This window comes from Psittacula echo (assembly GCF_963264785.1).
Source record: "Psittacula echo genome assembly, chromosome: 6".
Taxonomy (NCBI): Eukaryota; Metazoa; Chordata; class Aves; order Psittaciformes; family Psittacidae; genus Psittacula; species Psittacula echo.
In genome coordinates this window covers 69435716-69463074 of record NC_137743.1, presented here as the reverse complement: position 1 = coordinate 69463074, position 27359 = coordinate 69435716, and the positions used below count along the sequence as shown (strand labels likewise).

Here is a 27359-nt window from a genome sequence, read left to right as displayed (position 1 = left end):
GTGTTATAGCAGCATGGCACTTCATCATGGTAATATTGCAGGAGATCGCATATTTTTTTCTTTAAAGGAGCTTACATAGTTTTGCAGCCTAATAGCAGTGTTTTAATTCTTACAGTGTTTTTCGCATGTGAATGTCCTTGCTGTGTGAAGTTAAGATATTTCTTGCATGTTTGCATAGAAAACATACTGTCTTGGTACTTATTCCATTTTCTAACACTATGATTGACGATCTCAGCTTCTGTTTATCCTTCTTCATTCTTTGCCCTTGTCTTCTTAAGAATGACATGTATCTCCTTTTCTCTTACATTCTTAATCTTACTTTCCTCCCTTGAGTATTCACTCAAGCATTTTCATATTCCAGAACCCAAAAAGCCTCCAGTTTTTGACCAGCCTCTTCAACCAGCAGCAGCAGAGGAAGGTGATACTGTACAGCTCAGCTGCCATGTCCAAGGATCACAGCCAATCCGCATTCAGTGGCTGAAGGCAGGCAGAGAAATAAGAGCTTCAGACAGATGCAACTTCAGCTTTGCTAATGGAGTAGCTCTTCTAGAACTTGCTGCAATTTCCAAATCCGATTCAGGAGAATATGTATGCAAAGCTTCAAATGCAGCTGGCACTGACACTTGCAAATCTAAAGTGACCGTTAAAGGTACAATAACATGGAGAAAATCAAGGTGTATGACAAAAATTTAAACCAAATTCCATCCCACTTTATTTTCTGTGGAACAAAAATGTTAATAATCTAATAGAAACAATTTGTATATTTTAGTTATTTGTAAAATCACACAATCTGGGAATTCAGTATATTTGAAAATTAACTTTACATAAATAGGACATAAACAGTGTCAAATCAACACTATATTCTTACCAAAAAGACTAAGAATTTAGTTTCTAAATCTAAACACTAAATTTTTGAAAAATGCAAGCTAAATGAGTGAAATTACTTGGACATGCAAATTTTATGCAGAGGATGGGAACAGTGGTGTTTATTAAAAGAAAATACAGAAGGGATTTGATTGAGCATGTGGTCATAGAAGCTAGTTGCTTCAGGGCTGTTACACTTAGAACTTTTAGCTGAAAGCAGATATGGTCTAAGCATGTGTCCTTCCATGTATGTCATGCCTTACCATTGCATAAAAAACTTAAAAGTTCAGTAATTTGCAGAAATAGTATATTATTTACTATGTGGGTAGCCACAAGGCTAAGAACTGATCAAACAGGAAAAAAAAAAAAGAACTTAGCAGTCACTGATGAAAAAATGCAAGTAACTTCAAGGATGAAATTTTCAGAAATAAACAGAAAAGAGAAACCTCACCAAAAACTGAGCTATTTTAGAAAGTGAGGCTTCTTATTTGCACATCTACCTATGAATTTGCATCCATGCAGAATGTGAATGACCTGATTGAAGTTAATGAACAGCACAATCTGGCCCACAGTGTTCAGTTTCATCTGGAAAGTAAAATGCAAGTTAATTGAAACAACATAAAAGCATTTTGCATTTTTATCTCTTACATACCATTTTTTTCCATCTTTGTAATTAATTCCTTTTTTGTCATTCCTTTGCAAGCATCATCATGCATGAACATAAATTATTACACGGAACCATCTGTTTTAATTGTTTTACTCCTTTTTTTCTTTTTTTTCCTTTTTTCTTTTTTTTTTTTTAGAAAAACCAGCAGCTGCACCAGCAGCTAAAAAAGCAGAACTGGAAGGAAAACTTTATTTTGTGTCAGAGCCTCAGAGTGTCAAAGTCATGGAAAGTAAGAATTCTTTTCAGAAAGTACATTGTCTTCTATTTGCCTGTACCCTTTGTTTGAGATTATGTCCTGCTCTTATAGAAAGCTGGAAAGACTTAGCTTCCTTATTTGCATCTTTTTGCAGAAACTGTTGCAAAATTTATTGCAAAAGTTGGAGGAGACCCAATTCCAAATGTTAAATGGATGAAGGGAAAATGGAGGCAACTCAACCAGGGAGGTCGCATTACAATCCAGCAGAGAGGAGATGAAGCCAAACTGGAAATAAAGGACACAATAAAAACTGATTCTGGCATGTACAAATGCGTAGCTTTTAACCAACATGGTGAAATTGAGAGGAGTGTAAACCTACAAGTTGAAGAAAGAAAGAAAGAAGTTGTTGAAGGGGATCTCAGGGCAAAACTAAAAAGGTATATGGGAAGATTGTATAGATTAATTGCCATCAACACAGAAGAAACATTTCTTATTATATATCTCAGATCAAGATATATTTTTTAAGATTCATTAAACATGAATAACTTATAAAAGTAGAAGCACCTGACTAGACAAAACTAAAGGATTCCACTCAACAGTGCAGCTCTAAGCTGATTCATTTTTTCATTGAACAACTTTATACGAATAAAGCATTGCATATTTATCTTATGTCATTGCTTTGAATAGCGCTCCAAAAAGGAAGGAAGGAGAGGAAGAGCAACCTATTGATATCTTGGAACTTCTCAAAAATGTAGATCCCAAAGAATATGAGAAATATGCTCGCATGTATGGAATTACAGATTTTCGTGGCCTCCTGCAAGCCTTTGAGTTACTAAAGCAAACCCAAGCAGAAGAAAGCCATAGACTGGTAAGATACAGTGTGACTAGCATTGGCTTTGTTAAGAGTAACATGGTTCATTTGAACAAACTTCTTGTCCATGATCTGATGTTACTGTGTGTGCAGGAATTTCTGGCTCCTCTTTGGATCTTTTACAGATAGTTCTCAATTTCTTGCATACTCAAACCCAAGAAGAAGTAATGGGCCTTCTGGCTAAGTCTTCCTAACTTGGCTTCAATTTTTAAGATGGGGAGATAACGCTAGTTGCAGTACAGTTACAGAAAATTTGATGTAGGAACTAATCCTATGTTGGACAACCATGACAGCTTGACATTTAGTATTCTTTAATCTTTTAGTATATTCTGCCTTTTTACAGGAAATTGAGCTTACAGAAAGAGCTCAAAGAGAAGATCAGGAGTTTGATGAACTTGTAGCTTTTATTCAACAACGACTCTCACAAACAGAGGTAACATATTTATGGATTAATTTATGAAATATTCAAACTCATAACAGGGAACTTGAAACTAATTTAAACTAATATTTTTCAGCCTATTACTCTGATCAGAGACATTGAAAATCAGACGGTTTTAACAGATGAGGATGCTATCTTTGAATGTGAGATTAAAATTAACTATCCAGAAATTAAACTTTCATGGTACAAGGGAACTCAGAAGCTGGACTCCAATGACAAATATGAAATTAGAATTGAAGGTGATTGCCACATACTGAGAATCAAGAACTGCCAACTTGAAGATCAGGGAAATTTCAGAATAGTGTGTGGACCACACATTGCTAGTGCCAGGCTAACTGTGATCGGTAAGTATGCTTTTGAAGTATGTATTTGAATTAATTTACACATTAATTCTTCCACTGTCTGATGCCTGCTAAAATTATGTTTTAACATGCTAATAGAACCTGCAGTTGAGCGGCATCTCCATGACGCTACTTTCAAGGAAGGAAACACTTGCACGCTGTCCTGTCAGTTCTCTATCCCAAATGCCAAGTCTCAGTGGTATAGAAATGGGAGACCCATTAAGATAGGAGGGAGATATTCAACACAAGTGTCTGACAAAGTACACAAACTCATCATCAAGGATGTTAGAACAGAAGACCAGGGACAATATACCTGCAAGCTTGACAATCTAGAAACAACTGCAGATCTGGCCATTGAAGGTTTGTAAACAGATACAAATTCTCTTTGTTACGGTAGTGATAAGCAGCTTCTGGAGGTTCTATAATAGAACAAATGAAATTGGAATTTCTTAAAAATGTATTCCCAAACTTGGAAACGGACTAAATAAGAAAGTTTGCTGTCCTTTTTCTTCAGACATGTGTCATATTTCTCTTAGTATTTTTGACTAAATCATCATAACTAAATATCCCCTGGCCCTCAAACAATCTGAGTCATGCTTGCTTTTATTTTCTTTTTCTCTGATAATCTTTTATTTTCCTTGGACCTTCTCTTTTTCTTAATTATTCATTATCTTTCATCTCCTTAATGACTTCTCTTGTATAATTTATCTGCACAGCAATCTTCTTATAGTTGTACTCTTATGTCTTCTAATCTTCATTCTTACATAGAAGACTTCAAGAAGATGGAATTCCTTTTTCTTACTCTACTTTTTCAAGATCTATCTCTTATTGTAATGTAGCTGTTATTATTAAAACAGTGAGAAGGAATTAGATAAGCTAAATGGCCTTATGATGCATAACAATTAATATATTTTTTGTTCCTAAAAACAGCAGAACCGATTCAGTTCACTAAAAGCATACAGAACATTGTAGTGAGTGAACACCAGTCTGCAACCTTTGAATGTGAAGTGTCTTTTGATGATGCAGTTGTGACATGGTATAAAGGCCCCACCGAACTGAGAGAGAGTCCCAAGTACAGCTTCAGAAGTGAAGGTCGCTGTCATTATATGACCATTCACAATGTTAATGCAGAAGATGAAGGTAAAAATGCATGGAATATTTGTGCTGATGCTTTACTTTAATCTGATTTTGTTGTCTGGTTTTTTTAATGATAAAGGCATATAAATATAAACATTTTTGGCTGTTGCAGGTGTATACTCTGTAATTGCTCGTCTTGAACCAAGAGGAGAAGCAAGAAGCACTGCAGAGCTCTATCTGGTAACCAAAGGTTAGTGAATTTGCTGAACAAATTTATGATTATAACCATCTGCAAATTTGTGAGTTTGAGCATGATTCTGGAAATACAAATAGTACTAAAAGAAATTTAATATTTTTTTGCAGAAATCAAACTGGAGTTGAAACCACCAGGTAAAGATGATGAGCAAGACTGGCACAAGATCAAGACTTCACTCTGTCACAGATTTAGTGCTTTGCTCTGCTCTATTTTTTATTTTTGACTCAGTTTTTCCTTGTTATAGTAAGTCAAACCTAGGCCCTGAAAAAACATTCCTCATCATCATCATCCTATGAGGAGCTATTTATTCTAATAAACAGTGGCAATGAATACCTTGGTAACTCCAAAATAAGTGATATTAATGTTTTTTAAAATCTGTGTAGAATTTTGTACGTTCTTCAAAACACAAAAGTTCATTTTGTTTCAATGACTGAGGAATAGAACAATTAAGAGGTACCAATGAGTAGATTTGATATCCTCTGCACAGCTGTAAATAAATAACCAAGGATGCAGAATGGCAATCATCTCTCTATGATATGCAATGATCTTTTCTGACTGTTTTTAAGACCCAATACTCCAAAATTATGCAAGAACTATTTAGAAATAAAATGAAACAGTGTAGAGTGTAGCCAGATTGAAAGATTACTGCAATTAGTTATCTATTGATCAGCTAGCTTAATCTTGGGGAGTAGGCTGCAATCTTTTAATGCTGGGAAAACCATGATTAAAGCACCATGAACTACTATTCTTGGGGACAGCATATTCAAATCTATTTTTTATATTAATTCAATTAAACATTTTGATTTTCTAGATGTTCCTGATGCCAAGGTTGCAGTTCCACCTCAAAAAGCAGCTGAAGGTAGGTTAACATACATGTTCCACAGTGCTGTTTTATATCTGCACTAAAGCAGCAAGCCAGTGGGAACCTCACAGAAAAATCTTAGGCAATAATAAGATCTAGTTAATTGTTTTCATACAAACATAATATGAGTAAGGCTTGGCTTCGATAGGCTTGTTTTGCTGTGTAGAAAACTGTACACAAATAATGGTCGGAATGAAAAAGATTGTGTCTTTTCCTTCTTGTTTTCCTAACAGTCTCTTGTTCACTCCTTCTTCCTCTTATTTCCACTTTCCTTTTCTGAACTTTTTTTTCACCTTTTCTTCTTTTTCTACCAAAGAGATAGGTTTTACACAAGCTGCCTGAATTGCTACTCTTTGGAGAAAAAAAAAAAAACAACCAAGAGAATATTTTAAAGTACTACAATAGGTTGTATTTTTATTGCGAATGATCTCTCCCCAGGCTCTGGTATTTGCCTATAGACTTCAAACATTATGTGTATTTCTGTTACATTCAAGAGTTTACTATGAACCAAGTTCAATCTCCTGTGTTTCATTTCCAGGATAGCTTGGTATATGCTTTCAGTAGCAGTGGGAGGGGAAAGATTTATATTTAGATTAATTACTATCAGCAAAGATATGAGACTGATGGCACTAAAGAAAATAAAGCTGAGAAGGGTCATAATTCAAATAAAAGTAGACTGGGGATTTCCATTCAAAATATATTCTTCCACTTACAGTAAACATTCAGAAGGAGCAACATGCTGTGAGAAAATCATTGCATAGATTTTCCAAATTCACTAGGATTTTTCTTCATTTACAGGAAAGCATCCTACTCACATTTTATTCTATATGTTCTGTTTTTCCTATAAGCTGCCCCTATTCCTATTCTTCTACCTCTTGTTCCACCACCAGAGGAGAAAAAGCCAGGTAAGAATACATAAATTGTTTGGACAGTGTGTGCATGTTTCATTATGACTGTTGGTTGATTGGAGATTTTTAATTTTAATTCTAAAAAAAACCTCTTTTTTTTTTTTTTTTTTTTTAAGCAGAAAAAAAGGTTCTGTTAAAGAAAGTCTCCAAAAAGGTGGTTAAAAAAGTTCCTGAAGAAGTCCCACCACCAAAAGGTAACTTCCTTTTTTTATAATTTAAAAAACATAACATTACCTTGGGAAAACAAGATAATTTGTTTTAAATTATCTTGAATCAATCAAATCAGTTTGATTTTTGTCCTTACATTAAAAACATGCATATTTGAAACCCAAGCTGATTAGGACTGCTTAAAAAAGAGCCACTTCTTTAAACTGTGAAAGTGAAATCATTTAATTAACTGCTAATATCCAATATGCCTTGCAAATTCCAGGCTATGAGATGAATAATCTATTTTATCATTTTTTGAAGTTCCTGAGGTGCTGCCAGAGAAGCCCAAAGAGATAAAAATAACATCCATGGCAAGGAGAGAAGAGATTCATGAAGAAAAGAAGGAAATATATGAAGAACCCAAAGAACCTTATGAAGCATGGGAAGAAGATTATGGAGAAGACCACGAATATTATGTCAAGGAAGAAGGCTATGATGAAGGCGAAGAGGAATGGGAAGAAGCTTATGAAAAAAGAGAAGTGATTTATGAAGAAAAACGAGTAATTCATGAAGAAGGTATTTTAATTATAGTATTTATTTCTTCTCTTTTCTCATACTTGTTATTAAGGCCCAAAAATTTTAAGCCAGACAGCTTTTTTTTTTTAAACATTTGGACCTCAATAAGTTTCCAAGTTTTAACTGGCACTTCATAATAAGACAAGGACTTTAGTATGGCATGTTGTAAATGCAGATAGAAGTCAATACACTATAATTTGTTGACAATGGACTTTTTAAGCTTAATCTTTAAAACCTAATATAAGTTAGTAGTTTGTAAGGATATGTGACATTTTTACTTGGTTTGGATATTTCTTCTCGTTTTCATGTATTCTAGATAAAATTTATTTTCACACATTAATTTCTTGATGTCAGTAACTGTATTTTACAATTCCTTGCATACTTTAACTATCTTAATTTGTTGACAATGGACTTTTTAAGCTTAATCTTTAAAACCTAATATAAGTTAGTAGTTTGTAAGGATATGTGACATTTTTACTTGGTTTGGATATTTCTTCTCGTTTTCATGTATTCTAGATAAAATTTATTTTCACACATTAATTTCTTGATGTCAGTAACTGTATTTTACAATTCCTTGCATACTTTAACTATCTTGGGTGGTAGTAACATGTATGCCTCTAGGAACAGAATTTGGCTCTGATGAGAAACCATCAAACTTGGGAATGAACAGAAAATTTTACTACAACAACTGGATCTCCAAAACTCTCTTAAACTTACATAAACTTACAATGGCACAACTAATAATTTTTGTGTATATCAAGCCTTGAGACAATGCATTTTTCAACATCAGTGTTGTTTTTCTTAAAGTTGTTGAAGTTCCTAAGAAGCCTGTGCCTGAGAGAAAACCACCAACAATCACAGCTGAAAAGAAAGAAAAGAAAGAAGTAACAGTTCATAAAGGTATGACTTTCCTGCAAAACTAACAGGAACATGCATATTAAGATCTCTCATGCATCTTTTTTCAAGCTGACCTGTGTTGGTTATTCCCATTTCCTTGAAAAGGAGAAAAGTCTCTTTATGTTGGACGGTGACATGAGCAAGGCTTATGGCAACATTTCCTCTTCTTCTGCCCTCATGTTTTTGAGCAGAAAGAGAATAGTGGCACTGGTGGTTGAAACAAACCAAGAGCTGCTGGCAAAATCAAGCTGAGCTTTCATTATCTTTCCTGCCCACATCATATTTGCCTTGGGCTTGGGTGGTGCTTTTGAGCCAGTGAATGCTGCACTTCTGAGAAGTGTATATTCAGATCACTGCATATCTCTCAGGGGAGTGTGGGCCTGATCACTTGTTTCACAAGTGCCTTTACCAACAAAGTTGACCACCAGTGAATGATGTGCTGAACAACGAACAGGATGCACAAAGTTTATAACATCCTAAAAGAGAAAATAGCATTATACCTGGTTTGTGTCCAGAAAATAATTTGCAATATTATTTAAATAATAAATCTGTTTGAATCACTTACAGTTATCAAGAAACCTGTTGATGAAAAAGTGGAGATAACTACTCAGAGGGTTGCAGAAGAAAAAGGAAAACGGGCTGAGGGTAACTACTGTTTAACTACCTTATTGTCATTTTACATTAAAGTAGTGGCTATTGTTACTTAGCTGATCTTCATATGCCTTATCTTCATATGATCATGGGTCTTACAAATTTTTCAGTCCTTGAAACGTAATAAAAGCTTCTGCTGAATTGCATAAAATCAAAATGAAAAGCTTTTTAGGGAAAAATGTTAACCACAAATGGTTTAAGAAAGGAAGTGGGTGCAATATTGCACTGGGTGTAATGGTATGTTTCACTTTAAGTTGAAGAGTTAAAATCCCCATCTTTCTCAGATTTCTACCTTGACTTGTCTACCAGGATATCTTGGTTAATTGAAATAAAGATGCCTTTATTCCTTTTATTTCAGTTATGAAATAAAGATGCATCCTTATTCCCCTGCTGACCACCTCCTCTTGTTTAGCAGTTCCACCCTGCAGCAGGAGTCTGTTAGCTACAATTCAGTAAATGTCAGGCTATAACCTGTATAATACATGCCCTGAGTTACCCAGCCTCTTTAGAAGGTAGCAATAAAAAATTGCTACTTTCTGTCTAATGCTTTGCATGGCTTCAAGGAGCCTATCCTAGCTACTGAGTTACATTGTTTGTCATTTGTTGTATTTTCAACATCATTACTAGAATTATGATATCTTTGCTAAATATATGACTAACAAAATTTTAATGCCAACAGTTACCAAGAAAGTTCTACCACCAAAGCCTACACCAATGATTGTTGAAGAAAAAGTTATGAAAAAGGAAGGTATAGATCAGCATCTTTCAGTTGCAGCACCCTAAGTGTTCTTGTGCTTCTTGTGAATATGTGGGCCTGTGTGTATGTATGGATCTGTTGTACTAGTCATGTTGTGACTACTCTCAGCGTTTAAATAGTATGTGTACCATGCTTTTGTCTTTCATAAAGTCTGTTTTTAATATGTTTGTGGCCAGCCTTTTGATTCTTGTTTAAAGAACATAGAGGATATTGCAGTGTGATTTAGGTTTTTCTTCATCTCTTCTGTCTGCTGACCTATGCTTACATAATAAGCATAACTTTTTTGAAGAACTGCCATTGCAATTCTTCTTACACACTATTTCCAAAATCCTGTGCATGCATTTATTTTATATCTTTAGGTTAATGATGTCTGTGTCTTAGTCTTTAACAGATACTAAAATTATACTTGTATGCTTGTTTTCTGTTCAGTATTTTAGAATATAAATACTGTCTAAATATGTCTAAGACTTAAATGTGCAATACAGATACAGATTTGATAAGAACTCACATGCTGGTTACCACTAATGTGGCTCTAGAATACAAAATACTAAATCAAAATCCTATTTTTAAAGTACCTACAGTAGAAACATGGACTGTTTCAGAAGAAAAGATGTCAGTTTCTGTCCACAAACAAGAAGAGTATTCATATGTCACAGGTATGTACAAACTCAAAAATCTGTGCACGCAAATCAAATCAATCTTCCAGTCCTGATAGATTTCTTTTAATCTTTTGTTACGTATGGCATATTACATATTTAGACACATCTGTATTTGTTTCCAATATGTATTGCTTCTCTTTGTTCATTGTGTTACGTAGCCTCAGTTTTATTTAGATTAAGAAATGTCAACATTTCAACTATTTTAATATTGTTTAAATGCTTTTCTTTGAAGAGCCAACAGAGCATGAGAAAACCATTGAAGAAAGATTCTTTGAAGTTGTTTACCCAATTGAAGGTAGATTGATTAAGAATAAGTGGCTAATCAATATCTGAGATTTTTTTTTTTTTAATAATTCAAATCTGTAGTTAACCAAAAAATCATTGTGAGATTTGCACATGCTGTTGGTTTTTTAGATTACTTTTTCTTTTTTTCATATTAGCTTATGTGTTTTAGTGACCTTTGAGTGCTGGACACACATAATATCTTCTTAAAAGTTTTTCAGATTCACTACAAACATTGATACTTCCTATCTCCAAATTTAATTTCTTTAAAATTCCTATTGTAGCACATAAGGAAGTTGAAGAGGAAGAGGAGGAGGAAGAAGTAATTTCTGCAGAACAGGAGATCTCACGCGTCAAAGGTGAATAAAATCTTTGTATCATCATGGGCTCTATTTTTCTGAACTTCCAGGTTAATTGCCTGTACTGCTTTTTACCAAACATAGCATATAAGTACTGAGATCTTTCCATCTCTTTGGCTCTGCTTCCAAATGTTGAAACCCAACTGCATTTCTAAGTGTCATTCTTCATCATTGCTTTAAATAATTCTTTGATTAGCTTTCTTGAGATGAGCATGTTTTATCTCTTTGACAAAAAGCGAATTTTTTTTTACATATAGTGTTTGCCTATACAGTGTGTTGAAAGTAGCCTACTGTGACCTTTCAAATGTTTTTACTGTCTCCTAAGTGTTCACCACCTATCTCTTTAAAGTGCCTGAGATACCTAAGAGGCATGTTCCAGAAGAAAGAAAGCCTGTTCCTGTTCCTAAAAAAGAAGCAGCTCCACCAGCTAAAGGTATTTCTATTGCACCAGTAAACTGAAGAAAAAAAAAAATAAACAACAAAAAAACCCACAACAAACCCCTCACCCCAACTGTCTTTCCTTATATTATTTTTCATCTTTTCTTGCATGTTTTTATAAATTTACTTGCTATGTGGCTTTGGTTTTGCATTATCTCCATATGCATTATTTGATTTTGCATTATTTCCATTATCTGCATACTTTCACTTTTTAATTTATGCTTATAGCTTGCATTTGTCTCAGCTTTGGCCCTTCTTTTGTCCTAACAACCTTGCACTCGTTTTTATTTATGTTGCGTGGCTTTTGCAGAAAATGGTATGGTGTTTTTATTTGAACAGAGTGCCATGAAAGGTGATAGTGCAGTAATGTTGACATCAGAATTTTGTACTGTATCATAGTGTCTTTTCCATATAGTCTCTGTATGTCCAAAAGGTTGTACATAGTATTGTGTTGCAGTAGTCAGCTCTTGTCTAGACACTACGTTCTATAAAGCAATTTTGGATTGCTGTAATCTATATAAAGTGTCCAAAGACTAAAGCCTTCTCACTTTGACAATGTTTTCCAAAGTGCCTGAAGTCCCTAAGAAACCTGTTCCAGAAAAGAAAGTTGCTGTTGCTAAAAAGGAAGTGGCTCCCCCAGCAAAAGGTACAGCATCTTTTCAATGTGTGCTTTAACCAATCCTGTACTATTGTACTGTTTTCCTTAACTACTATTCACTTCTCCTTTAAGCTTATGCTAAATATAGTTTTTGTGTGGTATTTTGTATGTCTGTTTTCATCTAAGACAAACTCAAAAGCCTTAGAAAGATTACTTAAACAAGTTTTAATACCTTTAAAGTTCCTGAGGTGCCTGAAAGACCTGTACCTGAAGAAAAAGTACACATTCCAGTTCCCAAAGAAGAACCTCCAAGTGCCAAAGGTATACTTAGTGATGGAGTGTACATGTTCCTGTTGAATATCTTTTAAATTTGTTTTTCTTTATCCTGTACTGTGTTATAAATTGGGGTTTTTTAATGTATAATTCTCTGTGTATATATAACAGTTTTTAAGGCCAGTTAACATACTTGAGCAGTTCTTTCTTCAGTTAAGAAATCTTTGATAGGCTTCCAGAGACTGGTTTAATGTGTTCATTTTGTTTAAGGTTTTTGTTTGGTTGATTTTGGGTTTGGTTTTGTTGTTTGGTTGTTGGCTTTTCTGTGAAATGTATGTTGCTCTTGTCTTATACCTTTCTATGTTAAGTGTATGAATGTGTTATGTGGTATATCTTGATATTCTTGTAAATGGATTAATAAATTCTGTAACACTTCAATAAATCTTTGAAATATAGAATTCAGTTATCTTGTATTTTATCTTTTTTAAGTGCCAGAGATGCCCAAGAGAGCTGCCCCAGAGAAAAAAATTGTTCCAAAAAGAGAGGAAGCTCCACCACCTAAAGGTACACTTAAATAAATAGCATTCTTTTCTTGTTATCTTAAACATCTTGTTTATGTCAAGTTTTGGCTTTGATTGTTAACTAAAGCTGGTTTTAATTGTACTTCAGTTGCACTAGCTATGTATACTTTGTGTCATTTTTTGTGGGTAACTGTGCTATAGATGCAGTCTTAAAACACTTGTAATTTTAGTTACTTAATGTTGTTATAATTCATATTAATTAAGTGCCAGAAGTACCTAAGAAACCAGCTCCAGCAGAAAAAATACCACGTGTTCCTAAAGTAGAAGAAGCTCCTCCTGCAAAAGGTAAAATGTTGTTCAATGTAGTATCATTTATTGTAGTCTTTAGAACATTGCACTTGTCTCAGCTTGCTCAGCTGTTGTCTTTTGCAAGCAAAATGTGTCCATGTGTAATCTTTTTGAAAGATATATTTCTTTTACATGATTCTTTTGCCAGTTTTGCACTTTATATATCCTAAAACTAAATACTTTTTTTTAAGTGCCTGCAGTTCCTAAGAAACCTATCCCTAAAGAAAAAGTATCTTCTGTTGTTCCTAAAAGAGTTGAGTCTCCTCCAGCTAAAGGTATGCTTTCCAGTAGAGGAAAAGAATATGCTATTTCTTAGCTTCTGTTTATATGTTCTGTATTGTTACCCGTCATTTATTTGTACTTCTGTGAATTCTGCTGTTCCGATTTAGTGACAATGAATCATTACAGTATGTGGTATGTGTTGTGCAATTCATGCAAAAATAGTATTTCTAAATATTCAATCTCTGTTATGTATTATGAGCTCAAAACCCTTAAGCAATTCTTTGGAAACTTAGATTTAGCATTTGTCAACATTGCTTTCACAATGGAATTAAAGAAGAATACATTTAATATTATTATCTTTCAAAGTGCCTGAAGTGCAGAAGAAAGCCACTTTTGAAGAAAGAGTTCTTATTACAGAAGAAAGAATATCTGTTGCCATTCCAGAGGAAATCCCACTACCTGAAGGTACATTATAAACAGACAATAATAAGAAACTTGTGCTTTGTCTACAAGTTTATTTTTCTAAGATCAGATCAAAATACACAAAAGTTTCATGTTAGTTCTCTTGTATAGTTTTATGTTGAACATTTTACAGATTTTCAGGTAGTTAAGAGCTTCCTGAATGTCTTTTACCATATCAGTCTTGAATGCCATGATCCCACCACATTGACGCAAATGGAAACTCTACTACCGAATACAGTGAGCTTGGGATCAGGTTCTTGTGAAATCATAAGTATAGTGTTGAGTTCAGACTCTGCCATTTAGGATTGTAACCATCCATTTGTCATTCTCCCTACAAAGCTCTCTGTAGCCCTGCGGATAACAATACTATTTCTCTCTCCAGTGTTAGCTTCTCACCAGCTCCTTTAGCTTGCATTCTCATAGTCAGGGAAGGTTGAGTTCAATTGTTTTAAGTTAGTATAATTACAAAATATGTCCGCTTCAGCATAGCTGAAATCAACATTTTGGCCATTTTTATATCCCATTAATAGCTATCCAGGCAAGACAATTTACATACTCTATTAAAAACCATAAGTGAGTTTTTAAAAGCGGATATGGAAGATATCAAAAATATGAACATGCAAATATATATTGAGATGGGTACATGCACTGTTAATTTCTTTGTGTTCCCTGCAAATTAATGTTTTACCCCAGAATAAGTTGATGTTTTTCTGATACAGTCACCATTGCTGAAATGCAGATGCCAGGCTTTCCTTTCAAATATTGACATATCCTTCTTATCTTGTTCCTCTTCTTACTTTCACATAGCCAGATCAAGGAGCAACCTTTAATTCTTTGACTGTTGTTCCCCCCTTCCCTCAGCTGTTGTGATGGGGAAGTTTGGGGAGCTGAGACATTCTGCTGGACTGACAATTGACTAGCGAAGGATATTTGAGAGATACAACTGCACACAATAGGGGCATCAGGAAAACACATCATCTAGAGCAAATCATACATATGTGTGTGTGCATAGCACTTTCTGTATTGTATGCAAATCTGTCATTGTCATATAGAACTTGTAAAAATTGGTCTTAATCTTCTCCATTCATTGATCCATCAATTGATCCATCCATCCATCCACCAAAAATACTAAAACTAGTAATTTTCTTTAAAGAACCAACAGTTGAAGAATGGTCTGAAGAAGAAATGGAGGAAGTATCTATTTCCATTCACAAAGAAGAGGTTTCTGAAGGTACGACCACAGTTCAAGAATGCTAGGCAAAAGCAAAAAAAATATTTTTTGTTTTGTACCAAATATACTGTAGATTAATGTCTACTCTATTTATAAACAAAAAATTACAGCTATATAAATATGTTTCATTTTTTATAAATTTTAATGCTAAGAATGCCTACAATTTCTATTACTTGCTTTTGAAAAGTCTAGTAATTAATCCTGTATTGATACAGTGAAAATAATGAGGTATCTCTTGGATGCTGAGAATTATCAGCCTTTTTTCTTTTTTTTTTTTTTGGTGGGTTGGTTTGTTTGTTTTAATTTGGTTATTTTTTTTTTTTTTTTTTTTTACAAAAATTCTCTGTTAGAAGTTCCTCTTCCACCAGGTTGCTTGGATGAAGTAAAAGTCCTTTAGAATATCATGGGGGACTTTGGTTCCTGAGACCATTTAATCATAAAATTACTATATTGTTTTCACCTGGGAGTTTATTGGTGGTATCATAATGCGATGAAGGCCAGTAACATACATCGATTGACTCAATTTCCATTGAGTCAAATGACACTATGGAAAGTATTTTCAAGGGGTGGCTTTAGTCAAGAAATTTTCTTGATAGAGAAGGAGAGAGGTTTTCTGAAAGTGGACAGATTACAACACTGGTGAACTAGTGGACAGAAGAATGGAAAGTGCTGATCCAGTACTTCAAATACTGAGTGTTTTCAAATGCTACAGAAATACAAGATAGCAGCTCAATCTCAGTTCCATTTAAGTTGAGTGGAGTTTTTCCTTTGCCTTCAGAGGGAGCAGGATGGTTTGAATGTAAATTTTGTAGTAGCAGAGTTGTCTGTTAGCAAAGCACACTTCTTGTTCTTGTCTTACAAATATTTTGTTGCTTAAAAGGGCCATAAAGATAGTAATAGGTCTTAAACTCAAGTATTTTTTAACTTTACTCTTTTTAAGTGACTGAAGAAGAGTCTTACTACATAGAGGAGAAGGTAACTGTTCCTAAAAGAGAAGAAGCCCTGCCCACTAAAGGTATACATCCTTTTCATCACAAAATATTTGTTGTTTCATCATTCTGAGTGTTGTGTTGCCCCTGCGTGTTTGTCTCTGTTTGTGGTTTTTGTATTAAGGAAATGTGTGCTTGTTCTAGTTTTACTACTCTTTGTCAATTCATGTACTGTAATCTTTTAAAGTGCCAGAGAAGCACAGGAGAGTTGTCCCTGAACCGAAAGTTCCAGCTGCCCCCAAGGAAGCTCCAGGAGTTAAAGGTACAAATCAGTTCCTCATCTGGGTGATGTATCTTCAAGGAAAATACGTTTGGTTTACTGTCTTGTTTCTATGTGTTGACGTAGGTGTGTGTGCTTACAGAGATGAATGGTTGTCTCAAATTCCATCCTGTACTGTGACAAGTATTGTTTGTGTTAACTCAGTAAAGCACATTGTGATATAGTAAGCAATGAAAAATATTGCATCTTAATATTCTTTCTTATCTTCCTTCTTATCTTACTTATTTTTCTAAAGTTCCTGAGGTTCGTAAGAAAGTAGTTCCTAAAGAGAAAGTACCTGTCCCTGTGCTTAAAAAAATGGAGGCTCCACCACCAACAGGTATACCAGTGTTTTTTTCCTGTTGCAAAAAGCACCTTTTTTTTTTTTCATTAATGACATCTTTAACATATATATATGTTGATAAAAAAAATATTTTTCATATCAAATTTCTTCAGCATTAAACATGTACTTATGTCCATTTGTCTACAATGTGCTCTCCGGTCTGTGTCATCTTGATGAGATACATATGTTACTTCATCTTTTATCTTATGCCTGTTGGTGAAATCAATCAAGTATTCTAAAGTTGCACATCTTTTTTAAGAACCTGCAGAAGAACAGGTGCCCACTTTTGAGATAGAAATTGAAGAGCCTCCATCAACAAAAGGTAAACAAACTGAGAATATTATTATCATGGAAAACTTTTTGTTTGGCCTTGCAGCATTTCTGTTTAGTCATTTTACTTAAATAAATTTGTGTTTATTAGTATCTGTAACTTATGTCTGGATCTTCCCTTTCTTTTGACTATTTGCTCATCTTTGCATTAAGACTGTAAAGTACAGTAAAGTACAGTCTTCTTAAGTGTCTGTTGTTGTTGTTGAAGTTGACTTAGCATTTTCTTTTTAAAAAGATCAGATTAAGTAGAAAAATACTTCAAATATTGCAATTAAATATCCTTACACTTATTATTTTCAAGTGACTGAAGTACACAGGAAAATTATCACAGAAGAAAAAGTTGCAGTTACTAAAAAAGAGGAGGCTCCACCAAAAAGAGGTATATCTTTTTTCAGAGCTACATGGTAGAGGTCTTGATTCAAGAATACTGATTTACATTTATAATATCTAATTGTTTAACACAAGCTGTAATGTTCAGTGTTTGCTGTCTTTTCTTATTTGCCTTGAAGAAATGTCAAGTCCCTCTATTTGTGTTTTGTCATCTGATTATATTAATAAACTGTGATTAATTCAAAATGATTTTAAATACCTTTTTTTTTTTTTTTTTAATGAAATGTCAGCAGTGCCCAAGAAGCCTGTGCCAGAAGAGAAAGTACCTGTTCCAATTTCACAGAAAGTGGCAGGTCCACCAGCAAAAGGTACACAAGTTTGTTTGAAAGCACAGAAGGCTTCCAAATATCAGATGTCCATACACACAATGTATCTGGTTAATCAAATCCCAGTCTTTCCTGACTTGATTATAAATGGAAAGGACCTTTGTCTTCTCCCCTGCAAAAGAATGCAGAAGATGACAGAGAACAGCCACATGCCAGCATTCCTTGAATTTTCTAGCACTATTTAACTTCGTTGATTACTTTGGCTGCTTAAGTGCTTTGGAAAGCTGAGTTAACACATTTACTCAGTGAAGAAGTAAAATAAATATGAATGTATTTATATTAAAAAATATTAATGTTTTATAACATTGTCAATATTCAGTGAAGAGTTTCAAACTTACAAATATTTCCTCTAGTTCTGTGATTTTCTTGTGTTTGAGAAGTGATTTTGTTATGCATCCTGTATGTGTGGTGTCCTGTGGTTTAATTGTGTTTCTAAAGAGCCAAGAGGCAAATTATTTGCTTCTTACTTTCATCTTAAACATTCCATCTTAATTCCTGATGTGTGAGTACGTTGTTTGGTTTTGATGTGGTTTTGTCTATATATCTATTTCTTCTAATATTATATGTATTATTTTAGTAGATCTTATTTTAACGTTAAGTTATATTTGTGGTGTTACTAAAATTGCAAGGTGTTTCAAAGTGTCTAATTTATCTGCAGAATTTATTCCTAAACCCCCGCTCCCCCAAAAAGGTATCTTCAAAATATGTAATGCATATCTACCTACTACGCATTAAAGCTTTCTCTGTCATTTTCTCTGTTAATTTATGTGTCTTTACATCTGTACAGCTGGTGTTACTGTTATGTTCATTATAAGTGTACTATTTCCCCATAATTGTTTGTCCATAATTCTTTTGTGTCAACTTCAGAGATTATGTCATATTTTTTTAGACTTTATAATTCTTACAATTACTATCTTTAAAGTGCCAGAAGAACCAAAGAAACTTGCCAGAGAAGAAAGAGTTTCCATTGCTGTTCCAAAAAGAAAAGTGTCTCCACCACCAGAAGGTACTCCTGCCCATGGATTATCCTATGAACAGACTGTCCTCATGCAATACCACCAAAGCTTCAAGCCTGCTGGTCTGGCACCTTTGTTGAAGTTCTAATTGTAGATTCATAGAACCATTTAGGTTGGAAACTAACCTTAAGATCACCAAGTCGAACAGTTAACCTGACACTGGCAAGTCCACCACTGTGTCCAACCATAGTCTCAAGGGAACATTAGCAGAGTCTGAGAAACAGTAGATGCATATTTTTTCCAATTACTCTCGCTTTGAGAGGTGTCAGAAAATAATAACTGGTTTTCTAAGAACCCCTAAATGGGATATTTGTTATTGTACATTATAATAATCCAGAGAAAAATATTAATGCTAGATTCTGTCTTTGAAGTACCAGCAGAAGAAGAACACTGGGCTATGTCAGAGGAAGTATCCATTTCTCTTCACACGGAAAAGGAGATCTCATACACAGGTATGAATGGACTAAAAAGACTCTATGTCCAAATTTACATCTTGTTATCTACTCAAAAACCAAAACCAAAACCAAAAACAAAAAAACCAAAAAAACCAAACAAACAAACAAAAAAACCCAACAAAACACTAAGACATACACAAAAAATACTAAACAGAAGAAAACAAAACACAATTTCATGTCCTGTGCAGATCACCAGTTTATCCTGAAAGTTGTATAATACCACAGGACAGTATTCCATTCTCACAAGAAGCTTAAATCTTTCCTCCTGGCTTACTGTTGCTGTAGTGGAAGCCCAACCATTTCACTAGGTCCTACTTTGCAAATCTCGTCACCTGTCTGACCTTTGAGGGTAAACGGGGCAGTCTCTTCCTCCCCTGAAAAGAAGCCCTGTCCTTTCATGTCCCATTACATCAATTCTTCAACTAAATCTGAAAGTCAAAGAAAAAACCTTTACCTCTGCTGTTGCTTGACTGTCTGTGACACTTAGCACAATACCATATATTGGACCTGCCAGCTCAAGGGCTTTGAACAAAGTCCACAGCTTTTAAAGAAAATTCATTGCTCTATCACTTTTGGAGGGAATTTATTCGGTTGTGGAAAATGACCCACAAGATGCCTCATGCTTACTACTTTCAGACCTGCTGCTGTTGATAAAAAACATTATCATATTCATATAATGAAAGATTAATACAATCACATCAGTATGAAGTTAAATAATCTGTTTAGTCTGTCTGTTGGAGAATTATGCAGAACAGGCAGATCATGAGTTCTAAGAGAATGATGGAAGAGGATCTTTGGCTGGCTTTCTGTAAGGGAGTTAATATGCCAGCTGGTTTGGAAAAGTTCAAAGCAGAAAGACGTTAAATGCGACAGTTCTCCCATGGGATACCAAATAGAAGTGCTGTAGCTAGGACAAAAGAATATAAAGGAACCTGATCTTCCTGGCAAAGGCATGCATGCACAATGCAGTTTTTGTAATCAATTCAACCAAAGATACCAGATCCAATCAGGTATAGTTTAAGATTTCAAATGCAGGTGTACCTGACACAATTAAATATCAAGCAGGGCTCTGCCAGATAATATTTGAAGAGCTGGTCAGTCTTCACATTACCCCTAAAAATAACATCCATTTTGCAAGCGTCAAGACTTGTGGTAGCCACTCGTCTATACTCATGTATTTATCATGAGGAAAGGTTGCCGAAATTCTCAAATCTGTCACTGACGGAATGGATTCCCTCTCTTGAGAAGATCAAAATAGAGTAATTTTCTGTGAAGTTTCCAGTTATACTGGACAAAATTTTCCCAAGACACCTCCTCAGAAGACAAGACCCATGCACTGCTGTTCTGAAAAAGATAATAAGCATATTATTAAACATAGTGTCCATTCTTTCCTGAATAAAAACTGAACATATTCACACCTTAATCTTTTGGAAATTTTTCTGCTCTTATAGGGCATGGCTCCTTGCTATGCCTGAACAAACAAGCCACTTTGTAAAGCAATCAACAGGAGAGGAAAAACACCTTGCTCAGCAAGCAATTCTTTTGCCTTTAGTTAGACCAGACCTTTTACCCATTGTTAGGCGCTCCTAAGGTTTTCTCTGTGTGCTCTCTTATCTTCATCTCCAGTTGATCTTTTGTTAGCAGTGATTCAGGACTCGAGCTATTACTGAGGTAGTGCAAAGTGTCACTGCTGTGGAGAGGGGCTGTCACAGAGAACAGTGGGATTTAATGATTTTGCAATTTGATTGATGAATTTGGATTGTGAGTTCTGCCCTTCAGCAAGTTTAACTTCACTGCTGGCAGCAATGGATGAAGCAGGAATCATATCAGCTCTTTATACTGGGATCTTGAAATGTTTGTTGTTATTTAATTGAAAAGCAGCTTAATGGCTTCCATAATTATATGTCCAGTGTCAATAAGCACACTTGTCTTTCACATATAAGCCATATATTTGTAGGACATGTTTCTTTGTTTCTTGGCAAGAATATTTTTGCTTTTAAACAACACTTTTAACAAATCTTAAATGTAAATATACTGTATCTTTTAAGTGCCTGATGTACCAGAGAGGGCTATCATAGAAGAAAGAACTTCTCCTCCTAAAAAACTGGCAAGACTACCAGCCAAAGGTATACTGGATAGAGAATTGAAATACATTATAAATGTGGGGGTTTGTGTCTTGTATGTTCCATGTACAGTGAATACTGATTTGTTTTCTATGGGATGTTCTTCCTGTGGTTTAGTTCTTATTTGGCAATGCCTTGTGATCCTTATTATTAGTAAGACTTATGTGCTAAATTTTAAGATTCTCTAACTTAATATCTTTTTAAGTGCCTGAAGTACGCAAGACAGTTGTCCGAAAAGAAAAAGTGTATGTTGAAGTTCCTCAGTATGAAGAGGAAGAAGAAATTCCAAAATATGAAGAAGAAGAAGTCACCAGATATGAGAAGGAAGTAATCCATTACAAGGAGGAAGTCCACCATTATGAAGAAGTTAGTCATTATGAGGAGGAAGTTCCTCAGTATGAAGTTCCTCAATATGAAGACGAAGAAGTCACACATTATGAAGAAGAGGCTGCTTATTATGAAGAGGAAGTTCCTGAATATGAGGAGGAAGAGCCAGAAATTCCCCAGTATGAAGAGGAGGCTCGGCTACCAGTTAGAGGTATACTTTAATTTTAGGATTTTTGTGAGAATAAGTGGTATCTTTTAATTCTGTTAGCATACCAAAGTTTTGGTTTAATGTGTTCCCATATGCTTTACAGTGTGCCTTTTTTCAAGATGTTTAAGGATTAGTATATAGTATAGAAAACGTGTAATGGCTGTATGTCTGTTCTTTACTACTGCCTCTATAAATTTAAATGTTCCATGTCATACGTGTTCATCCCTCTTTCATATGAAGTCTGTATAACAACCAAGAAAATTTAACTGAGCTTTATTTCATCCTCTTCTGGGGTCCAATTTTGCTATCAGACTGTGCTTGAAATACTTAAAAATGGATACAAGAATACTACAATCACAGACAAAAAAAAAATATGTTTAGCTAGAAAACAGGTAGGGTAATTGAAAATATGTGATTTACAAACACAAACCACATTGACTTCCTCTTCAAAAACCCTATAGTTGCTGGTTATTTATTTCTTGAAGGGAATAATATATTTTCAGGGAAAGCAAAGAAAAATCTTCTTGAATTGCCATGTTTAAATAATCCTAGGTTTAGGTATTTTCATTAGGATGAATTCTATATGGTACTGGTGTAAATTTTTAACAGTGTTAGTACAGGATGAACATATTATTCACTACTTAGAGAGGGCAACTATATCACCAAGATAAAATCTTTCTACATTGTAATATAAAGATTTCAGATTTCCCCAAACCACATAATCATCTAAGAGTATGTAAAGTTGTATATTTTCCAGTCCTGATTCCAATCATTCTGTAGTCTGTCTTCCCCAAAAAGAAGTTCAGATTTTTTTGACTAATTAAGGTATGCTAAAGTTATATTTATCATTGTTTGCAGGAGAATTTTGTCATATCTATTAGCATCTTTTTCTTAGTAAAGGCCAGGGTGTGCACTGCAAAAGCCAGGTTAATCCTGGGCAAGAAGATTAGGGTTAGTTCAGAGCAAGTGGGATTACTTTCCTGTCATCATAAAGCTTATATGAAAGTTTCTGGGGTTTGGAGCACAGAAAAGTTTAAGGTACATTTTAGCTGAAACTTTGCACCACTGCAGATAAAGGGAAAATCTGTTGATTTCAGCAGAAGCAGGATTTTTGTCTTTTACATTCAAGTAAACCACTCTTAAACATTGCCATTACCCAGCAAATTGTGATATAAACCAATGGATACTTATAATGTGTCCATAGTTCTGTGTTTGAAGTAAACCAGCTGAAAATTTTGATGTGCTTGCTTTTTACATGTAGAAAGCACTTGGAAATTTCTAAGGAAGAAAATGTAATCAGCAGTTTCAACACATATAAAATATTGGCTTACCCCACATGATCAGGAAACCTATTTCATGGTTGATAAAAGTTAGTATCATAGCTCTAGGGGAAAATAAGTAGAAGTAGTAAATTCACTAAATACCTAATACAGCAATTATGTAGTTGTTTATTACAAGGTTTGTAATAAACATCCAAAAATTGGAGGAAAAATAAAATTGTGGTTTTGCAAGTTTCCCCACCATGGCGCTTCTTCATCTTCTTTAATAGCTTGTTCTAAAAAGACAAACTATGTCTTAACTCAATCTTTTGATCAGCAAGTAAGCCCTTGAAATTAAAAACATTTTTATTCATGGCCTCAATGACTGAGCAGGGAGAATGGACATAATAGCAGTTAATAGAACCTGTTTCTGATTTTATTTTGTCTTCATGATCAAACCATGTTAAATCATTGCTGTATGTTTTGGGTGTGTGTTTGTGATGCTTGTTTGCACTTTATGTTCCTGTTGAGCTAGAAGTAAATACCTAAACCATTAATGGTATCTTTCAAGTGCCTGAGGTTCCAAAAAAGCCTGTTCCAGAGGAAAAAATACCTATTCTGAAGAAAAAAGAAATTCCTCCAGCAAAAGGTATAAATCATTTACTTTTCTTAGCAGACATTTACTTATCTTAGCAGACACCCTCTGAATATGTAATTCACAGTATTTTTCAGATGTCTTACTTAATAATTTCTTTTTTTCTTTTCGGAGGGGGATCTGCATATTAAATATTTATCCTGCTGACTTTTTTGTTTAATTTTTGTTTTGAATAACTTGCAGTTTATTATTTTAACCAAAATAATGTTTTTGAAGTGCCTGAGGTGCCAAAGAAACCTGTACCTGAAAAGAAAGTCCAAGTGCCAAAGAAGGAAGCTCTCCCAGTTAAAGGTATATAAACTTTTAATTAGCTGTGATCAGAAAGTTCTTCCAGACTTCATTTATTTTCTTACTTGTGTTAAGCACTAGGAAACTAGAAGGATTGTTGCTCTTAAGAATTGTGGTTCTTTGTATTTGTGTTTAATTGTTTGGTGTCACTTATGTATATGTCATGGTGTTTTAGATTCTTATGTCAATCTCAATTTATAATATCTTACTAAGTTCCAGAAGTTCCTAAGAAACCTGTACCAGAAGAGAAGAAGGTTCCTGTTCCTGTACCAAAAAAGAAGGAAGTTCCACCAGCCAAAGGTATATCAGCATTTGACTGAATGTGTTAAAAAAAAAAATAAATTAAAAATAGGTCTTTGTTCATCTTTCCTTTTCAATATGATATAGAGTGAATAGTTTTCTGTTCTTGACAGTTCTTTATCACTCCTCTTTATTGATTCATATAATTGTTCTTTACCTTTCGGTTCAAAAATGAAATTCTTAAACTACAACAATATTTTTAAAGTGCCTGAAGTATCAAAGAAACCTGTGCCAGAAGAGAAGATACCTGTCCCAGTGCCTAAAATAGTGGAGGAACCTCCACCAGCTAAAGGTACACCAGTTTGTGGTTCAATTGCATAATTATAGTTTTGCTTCTTCAGCTTTAGAAGACTGCAAGTAACAATACCACTCGTTGTCCTAGTGTTTGACCCACTCACAGACGTATCTATGATCAGAACACTGTATTGTGGCCATTTCTGTTAGTCATGGGATGCTATGCTTACTGTACACTTTGAAAATTTCTGTGTCTTGTATCATCTCTGTCTTTTGGATCTTTTATATCTAAATTATTTAAAATTTCTGATTCAAAACCAGATGCCTCAAAAGATAAACGATGTAACTAAACAGTCAGACTTCCCCCTTAGCCTTATAATGCCAATTTGTAGTTCTGTAGTCTGTATGTTGGTAAGTTTACATCTGTGCATAAATCTGTGGATAAAAATCAATGTTATCTTTTATGTATAATTGAAGTTTACCATATTTGTGTAGCTGTCTTAATATCAGTTATTCAGTTATCATGTTTTATGTTTTATGTAACACTGAAAATTTTCTTCAACAAAAATGTCTTTAAAGTGCCTGAAGTGCCCAAGAAAGTTCCAGAAAAGAAAGTACCTATCCTTGTACGTAAAAAGCCAGAACCTGCACCAGCCAAAGGTATCTTTTCTTATATCTGAACATATGGATGATGCTTCTTATTGTTTCTGTTTGTTTGTTGTTAGAATTCAAAGTATCATAGCAGTTCGTGGCAAATGTACTTGCACATTTTACTTCACACTCTTTAGCTTCTGTATATGTTGCCTCTCAGTTTCTGATGTGCCTAAGTTTTCTACAATTAAATACTATCTTGAAGTGCCAGAAATAGCAAGACCTCCTCCTGAAGAGGTACCTGTTTTTGTTCCTGAAGAGGAGGAAGAGGAAACTGTTCCAGAGATACCAGCAAAAGGTACACCATTCCTTCTTGTTCGGTTCATTAAAAGATCTTCATCTCTACTGATTGTTTTAAGATGAATGTAAATCTTAATTATCTTTCTGAGGGAGTTTTCTTATTATTGGTCTTTGTGACTTTGTTCTGTGATTTTAGTAGTTTCCATGCTTTAAAAGTAATCAAAAATCTCTTATCAAAACAATATCTTTAAAGTGCCAGAGGTGCCTAAGAGAGCTGCCCCAGAAGAAAAAGTACCTGTTGCAGTTCCTAAAGCAAAGAAAATTCCACCAGCTAAAGGTATATCACAGTGCTGTGTATGCAGATTATTCCTCTCTCTTCTATGTTGGTATTTCAGCTGAACCGCATTATAAAAATTAATTTATACTCATGTAAAGTCAGATCTTTGGTTCTAGCACCCTGCTGCTCCCCTGTAGTGAGCAGTGATAAGTCTCAGGCAGGGTTTTGTTGTCTAGTTTCTTATTGACTTCAGTGGGCTGAGAATCAGGCCTTGTTTTCCATTTTAAGTGACTGCTGTGAATGAAATAATTTATTGTGATATCATAATCCAGAACAAATATTTAAATTAATCTACATTTTACTTAAACAAAATAGCGGGAATAATAATTTATGGACCTTTACCTGGAAATTTTTCCATTCAGGGAGATCATTCTGAATATGTACCTTGAGACTAGGCTAAAATAACAAGCCGTTTAGTTAAACTTATATAAAAATAAAATAAAGTCACAATTGACCATATGAATAGCCAGAAAATATGCCCTGGATTTGAAATTCAGAGTGGAGGTAGACTATTGCAAAGCCTACCGTTTGGTGCTGAGCAAATTGTACCTCAGCAGCGAGTTTTCTAGAAAAGAATTGTGAAGTACACACTGGGTGATTTTTAGGTAAAAATTTAGATGCTAGTAATCCTCTACACCCTCTTTTTGGTAGCATATCTTTCTAGTATTTTTCATTGTCAATGACACTCTGTAATTAAGAATTGGGCAAAAGAGCCAATCCTCATATAACCCTAAAAACCTAGTTATATTTTGCTGTTTTCATGGAGTAAAAAATAACTAATAGTTTCCCTTATTTTTATTACTATTGTTACTTTAAAGTTGGTGTCCTTGTGATTTATGTTATTAATTTTTCTTTGTGATGTTGTGAAAATAAAGCTCTTAAAATAATATCTTTAAAGTGCCTGAGGTGGCAAAGAAAATTGTGCCTGAAGAAAAGGTTCCCATTTTTGTACCTGAGGAAGAAGAGGAAACTATTCCAGAAGAAACCATACCAGCAAAAGGTACATGATCTTTTCTTGGAAGCCACTCATGAGATCTTTTGGATTCCTTAAAATTAATCTTTATATCTTGTTCTAAGTTGTATGTAAATTTTAATGATCTTTTTGGGGAGCTTGTGACCTTGTTTCATGTATTCTTCTGCTTTTAATGCTCTGAAAGTACCTTTAAAATGTGTTTGCAAAATAATATCTTTAAAGAGCCAGAGATTCCTAAGAAACCTGTCTCAAAAGAAAAAACACCTGTACCTACTCCTGAGAAACGGGAGCTTCCTCCAGCAAAAGGTATATAAATTAATACCTAGGAAAACAATGTGTTGTTATTCTCATTCTGTGCATCTATTTATTTTATTTTGTTTGTCATTTATGTTAGTTTTCTGTCCCTGATGTCTTTCTGTATTGATGTCTCAGAGTGATTGCCAAATTCCTAGCAAAAATCAGCTCTGAAATTATCTGACTTGTTCAAGAAGTCTGTCTACAGATATCGAGTGTCTTTTTTTTTTTTTCACTTTCATCTTCTTTAAAATACTTAAATATATTCTGCAGATCAGTTCTTATTTCATGATGTCTGTTTGTGTATGTTTTCTGTTGTCTTTCTTATACTACTTGCGGATGATATTCTTACATAAAATAATGTCTTTAAAGTGCCTGAGATGTTTAAGAAACCTGTTCCTGAAGAGAAAAAACTTGTTCCTAAAAAGGTGCCAGCTCCACCAGCCAAAGGTATTGCAGT

General features: G+C 34.3%; 1 protein-coding gene across 1 annotated transcript in view; it reads left to right on the top strand.

Annotated features, from left to right (window-relative positions):
* The window catches only part of TTN (titin), a gene marked incomplete at its 5' end in the record, with an annotated part of 249006 nt that overhangs the window by 83010 nt on the left and 138637 nt on the right, over nucleotides 1-27359 (top strand). The window contains 40 exons of the mRNA XM_080620353.1: nucleotides 362-649; nucleotides 1668-1760; nucleotides 1882-2164; nucleotides 2415-2595; nucleotides 2942-3031; nucleotides 3114-3381; nucleotides 3478-3738; nucleotides 4309-4518; nucleotides 4628-4705; nucleotides 4819-4845; nucleotides 5523-5570; nucleotides 6422-6478; nucleotides 6601-6675; nucleotides 6950-7204; nucleotides 8012-8104; nucleotides 8669-8746; nucleotides 9432-9500; nucleotides 10082-10165; nucleotides 10401-10463; nucleotides 10735-10809; nucleotides 11159-11242; nucleotides 11816-11893; nucleotides 12608-12682; nucleotides 13179-13262; nucleotides 13576-13674; nucleotides 14825-14902; nucleotides 15843-15917; nucleotides 16079-16153; nucleotides 16407-16490; nucleotides 16753-16815; nucleotides 17125-17202; nucleotides 17444-17521; nucleotides 18462-18545; nucleotides 18927-19007; nucleotides 21059-21136; nucleotides 21339-21671; nucleotides 23499-23576; nucleotides 23799-23873; nucleotides 24376-24462; nucleotides 25549-25632. Of these exons, the coding sequence (XP_080476479.1) occupies nucleotides 362-649; nucleotides 1668-1760; nucleotides 1882-2164; nucleotides 2415-2595; nucleotides 2942-3031; nucleotides 3114-3381; nucleotides 3478-3738; nucleotides 4309-4518; nucleotides 4628-4705; nucleotides 4819-4845; nucleotides 5523-5570; nucleotides 6422-6478; nucleotides 6601-6675; nucleotides 6950-7204; nucleotides 8012-8104; nucleotides 8669-8746; nucleotides 9432-9500; nucleotides 10082-10165; nucleotides 10401-10463; nucleotides 10735-10809; nucleotides 11159-11242; nucleotides 11816-11893; nucleotides 12608-12682; nucleotides 13179-13262; nucleotides 13576-13674; nucleotides 14825-14902; nucleotides 15843-15917; nucleotides 16079-16153; nucleotides 16407-16490; nucleotides 16753-16815; nucleotides 17125-17202; nucleotides 17444-17521; nucleotides 18462-18545; nucleotides 18927-19007; nucleotides 21059-21136; nucleotides 21339-21671; nucleotides 23499-23576; nucleotides 23799-23873; nucleotides 24376-24462; nucleotides 25549-25632 (4527 nt within the window). The remainder of the gene's footprint in view (nucleotides 1-361; nucleotides 650-1667; nucleotides 1761-1881; nucleotides 2165-2414; nucleotides 2596-2941; nucleotides 3032-3113; nucleotides 3382-3477; nucleotides 3739-4308; nucleotides 4519-4627; nucleotides 4706-4818; nucleotides 4846-5522; nucleotides 5571-6421; nucleotides 6479-6600; nucleotides 6676-6949; nucleotides 7205-8011; nucleotides 8105-8668; nucleotides 8747-9431; nucleotides 9501-10081; nucleotides 10166-10400; nucleotides 10464-10734; nucleotides 10810-11158; nucleotides 11243-11815; nucleotides 11894-12607; nucleotides 12683-13178; nucleotides 13263-13575; nucleotides 13675-14824; nucleotides 14903-15842; nucleotides 15918-16078; nucleotides 16154-16406; nucleotides 16491-16752; nucleotides 16816-17124; nucleotides 17203-17443; nucleotides 17522-18461; nucleotides 18546-18926; nucleotides 19008-21058; nucleotides 21137-21338; nucleotides 21672-23498; nucleotides 23577-23798; nucleotides 23874-24375; nucleotides 24463-25548; nucleotides 25633-27359) is intronic.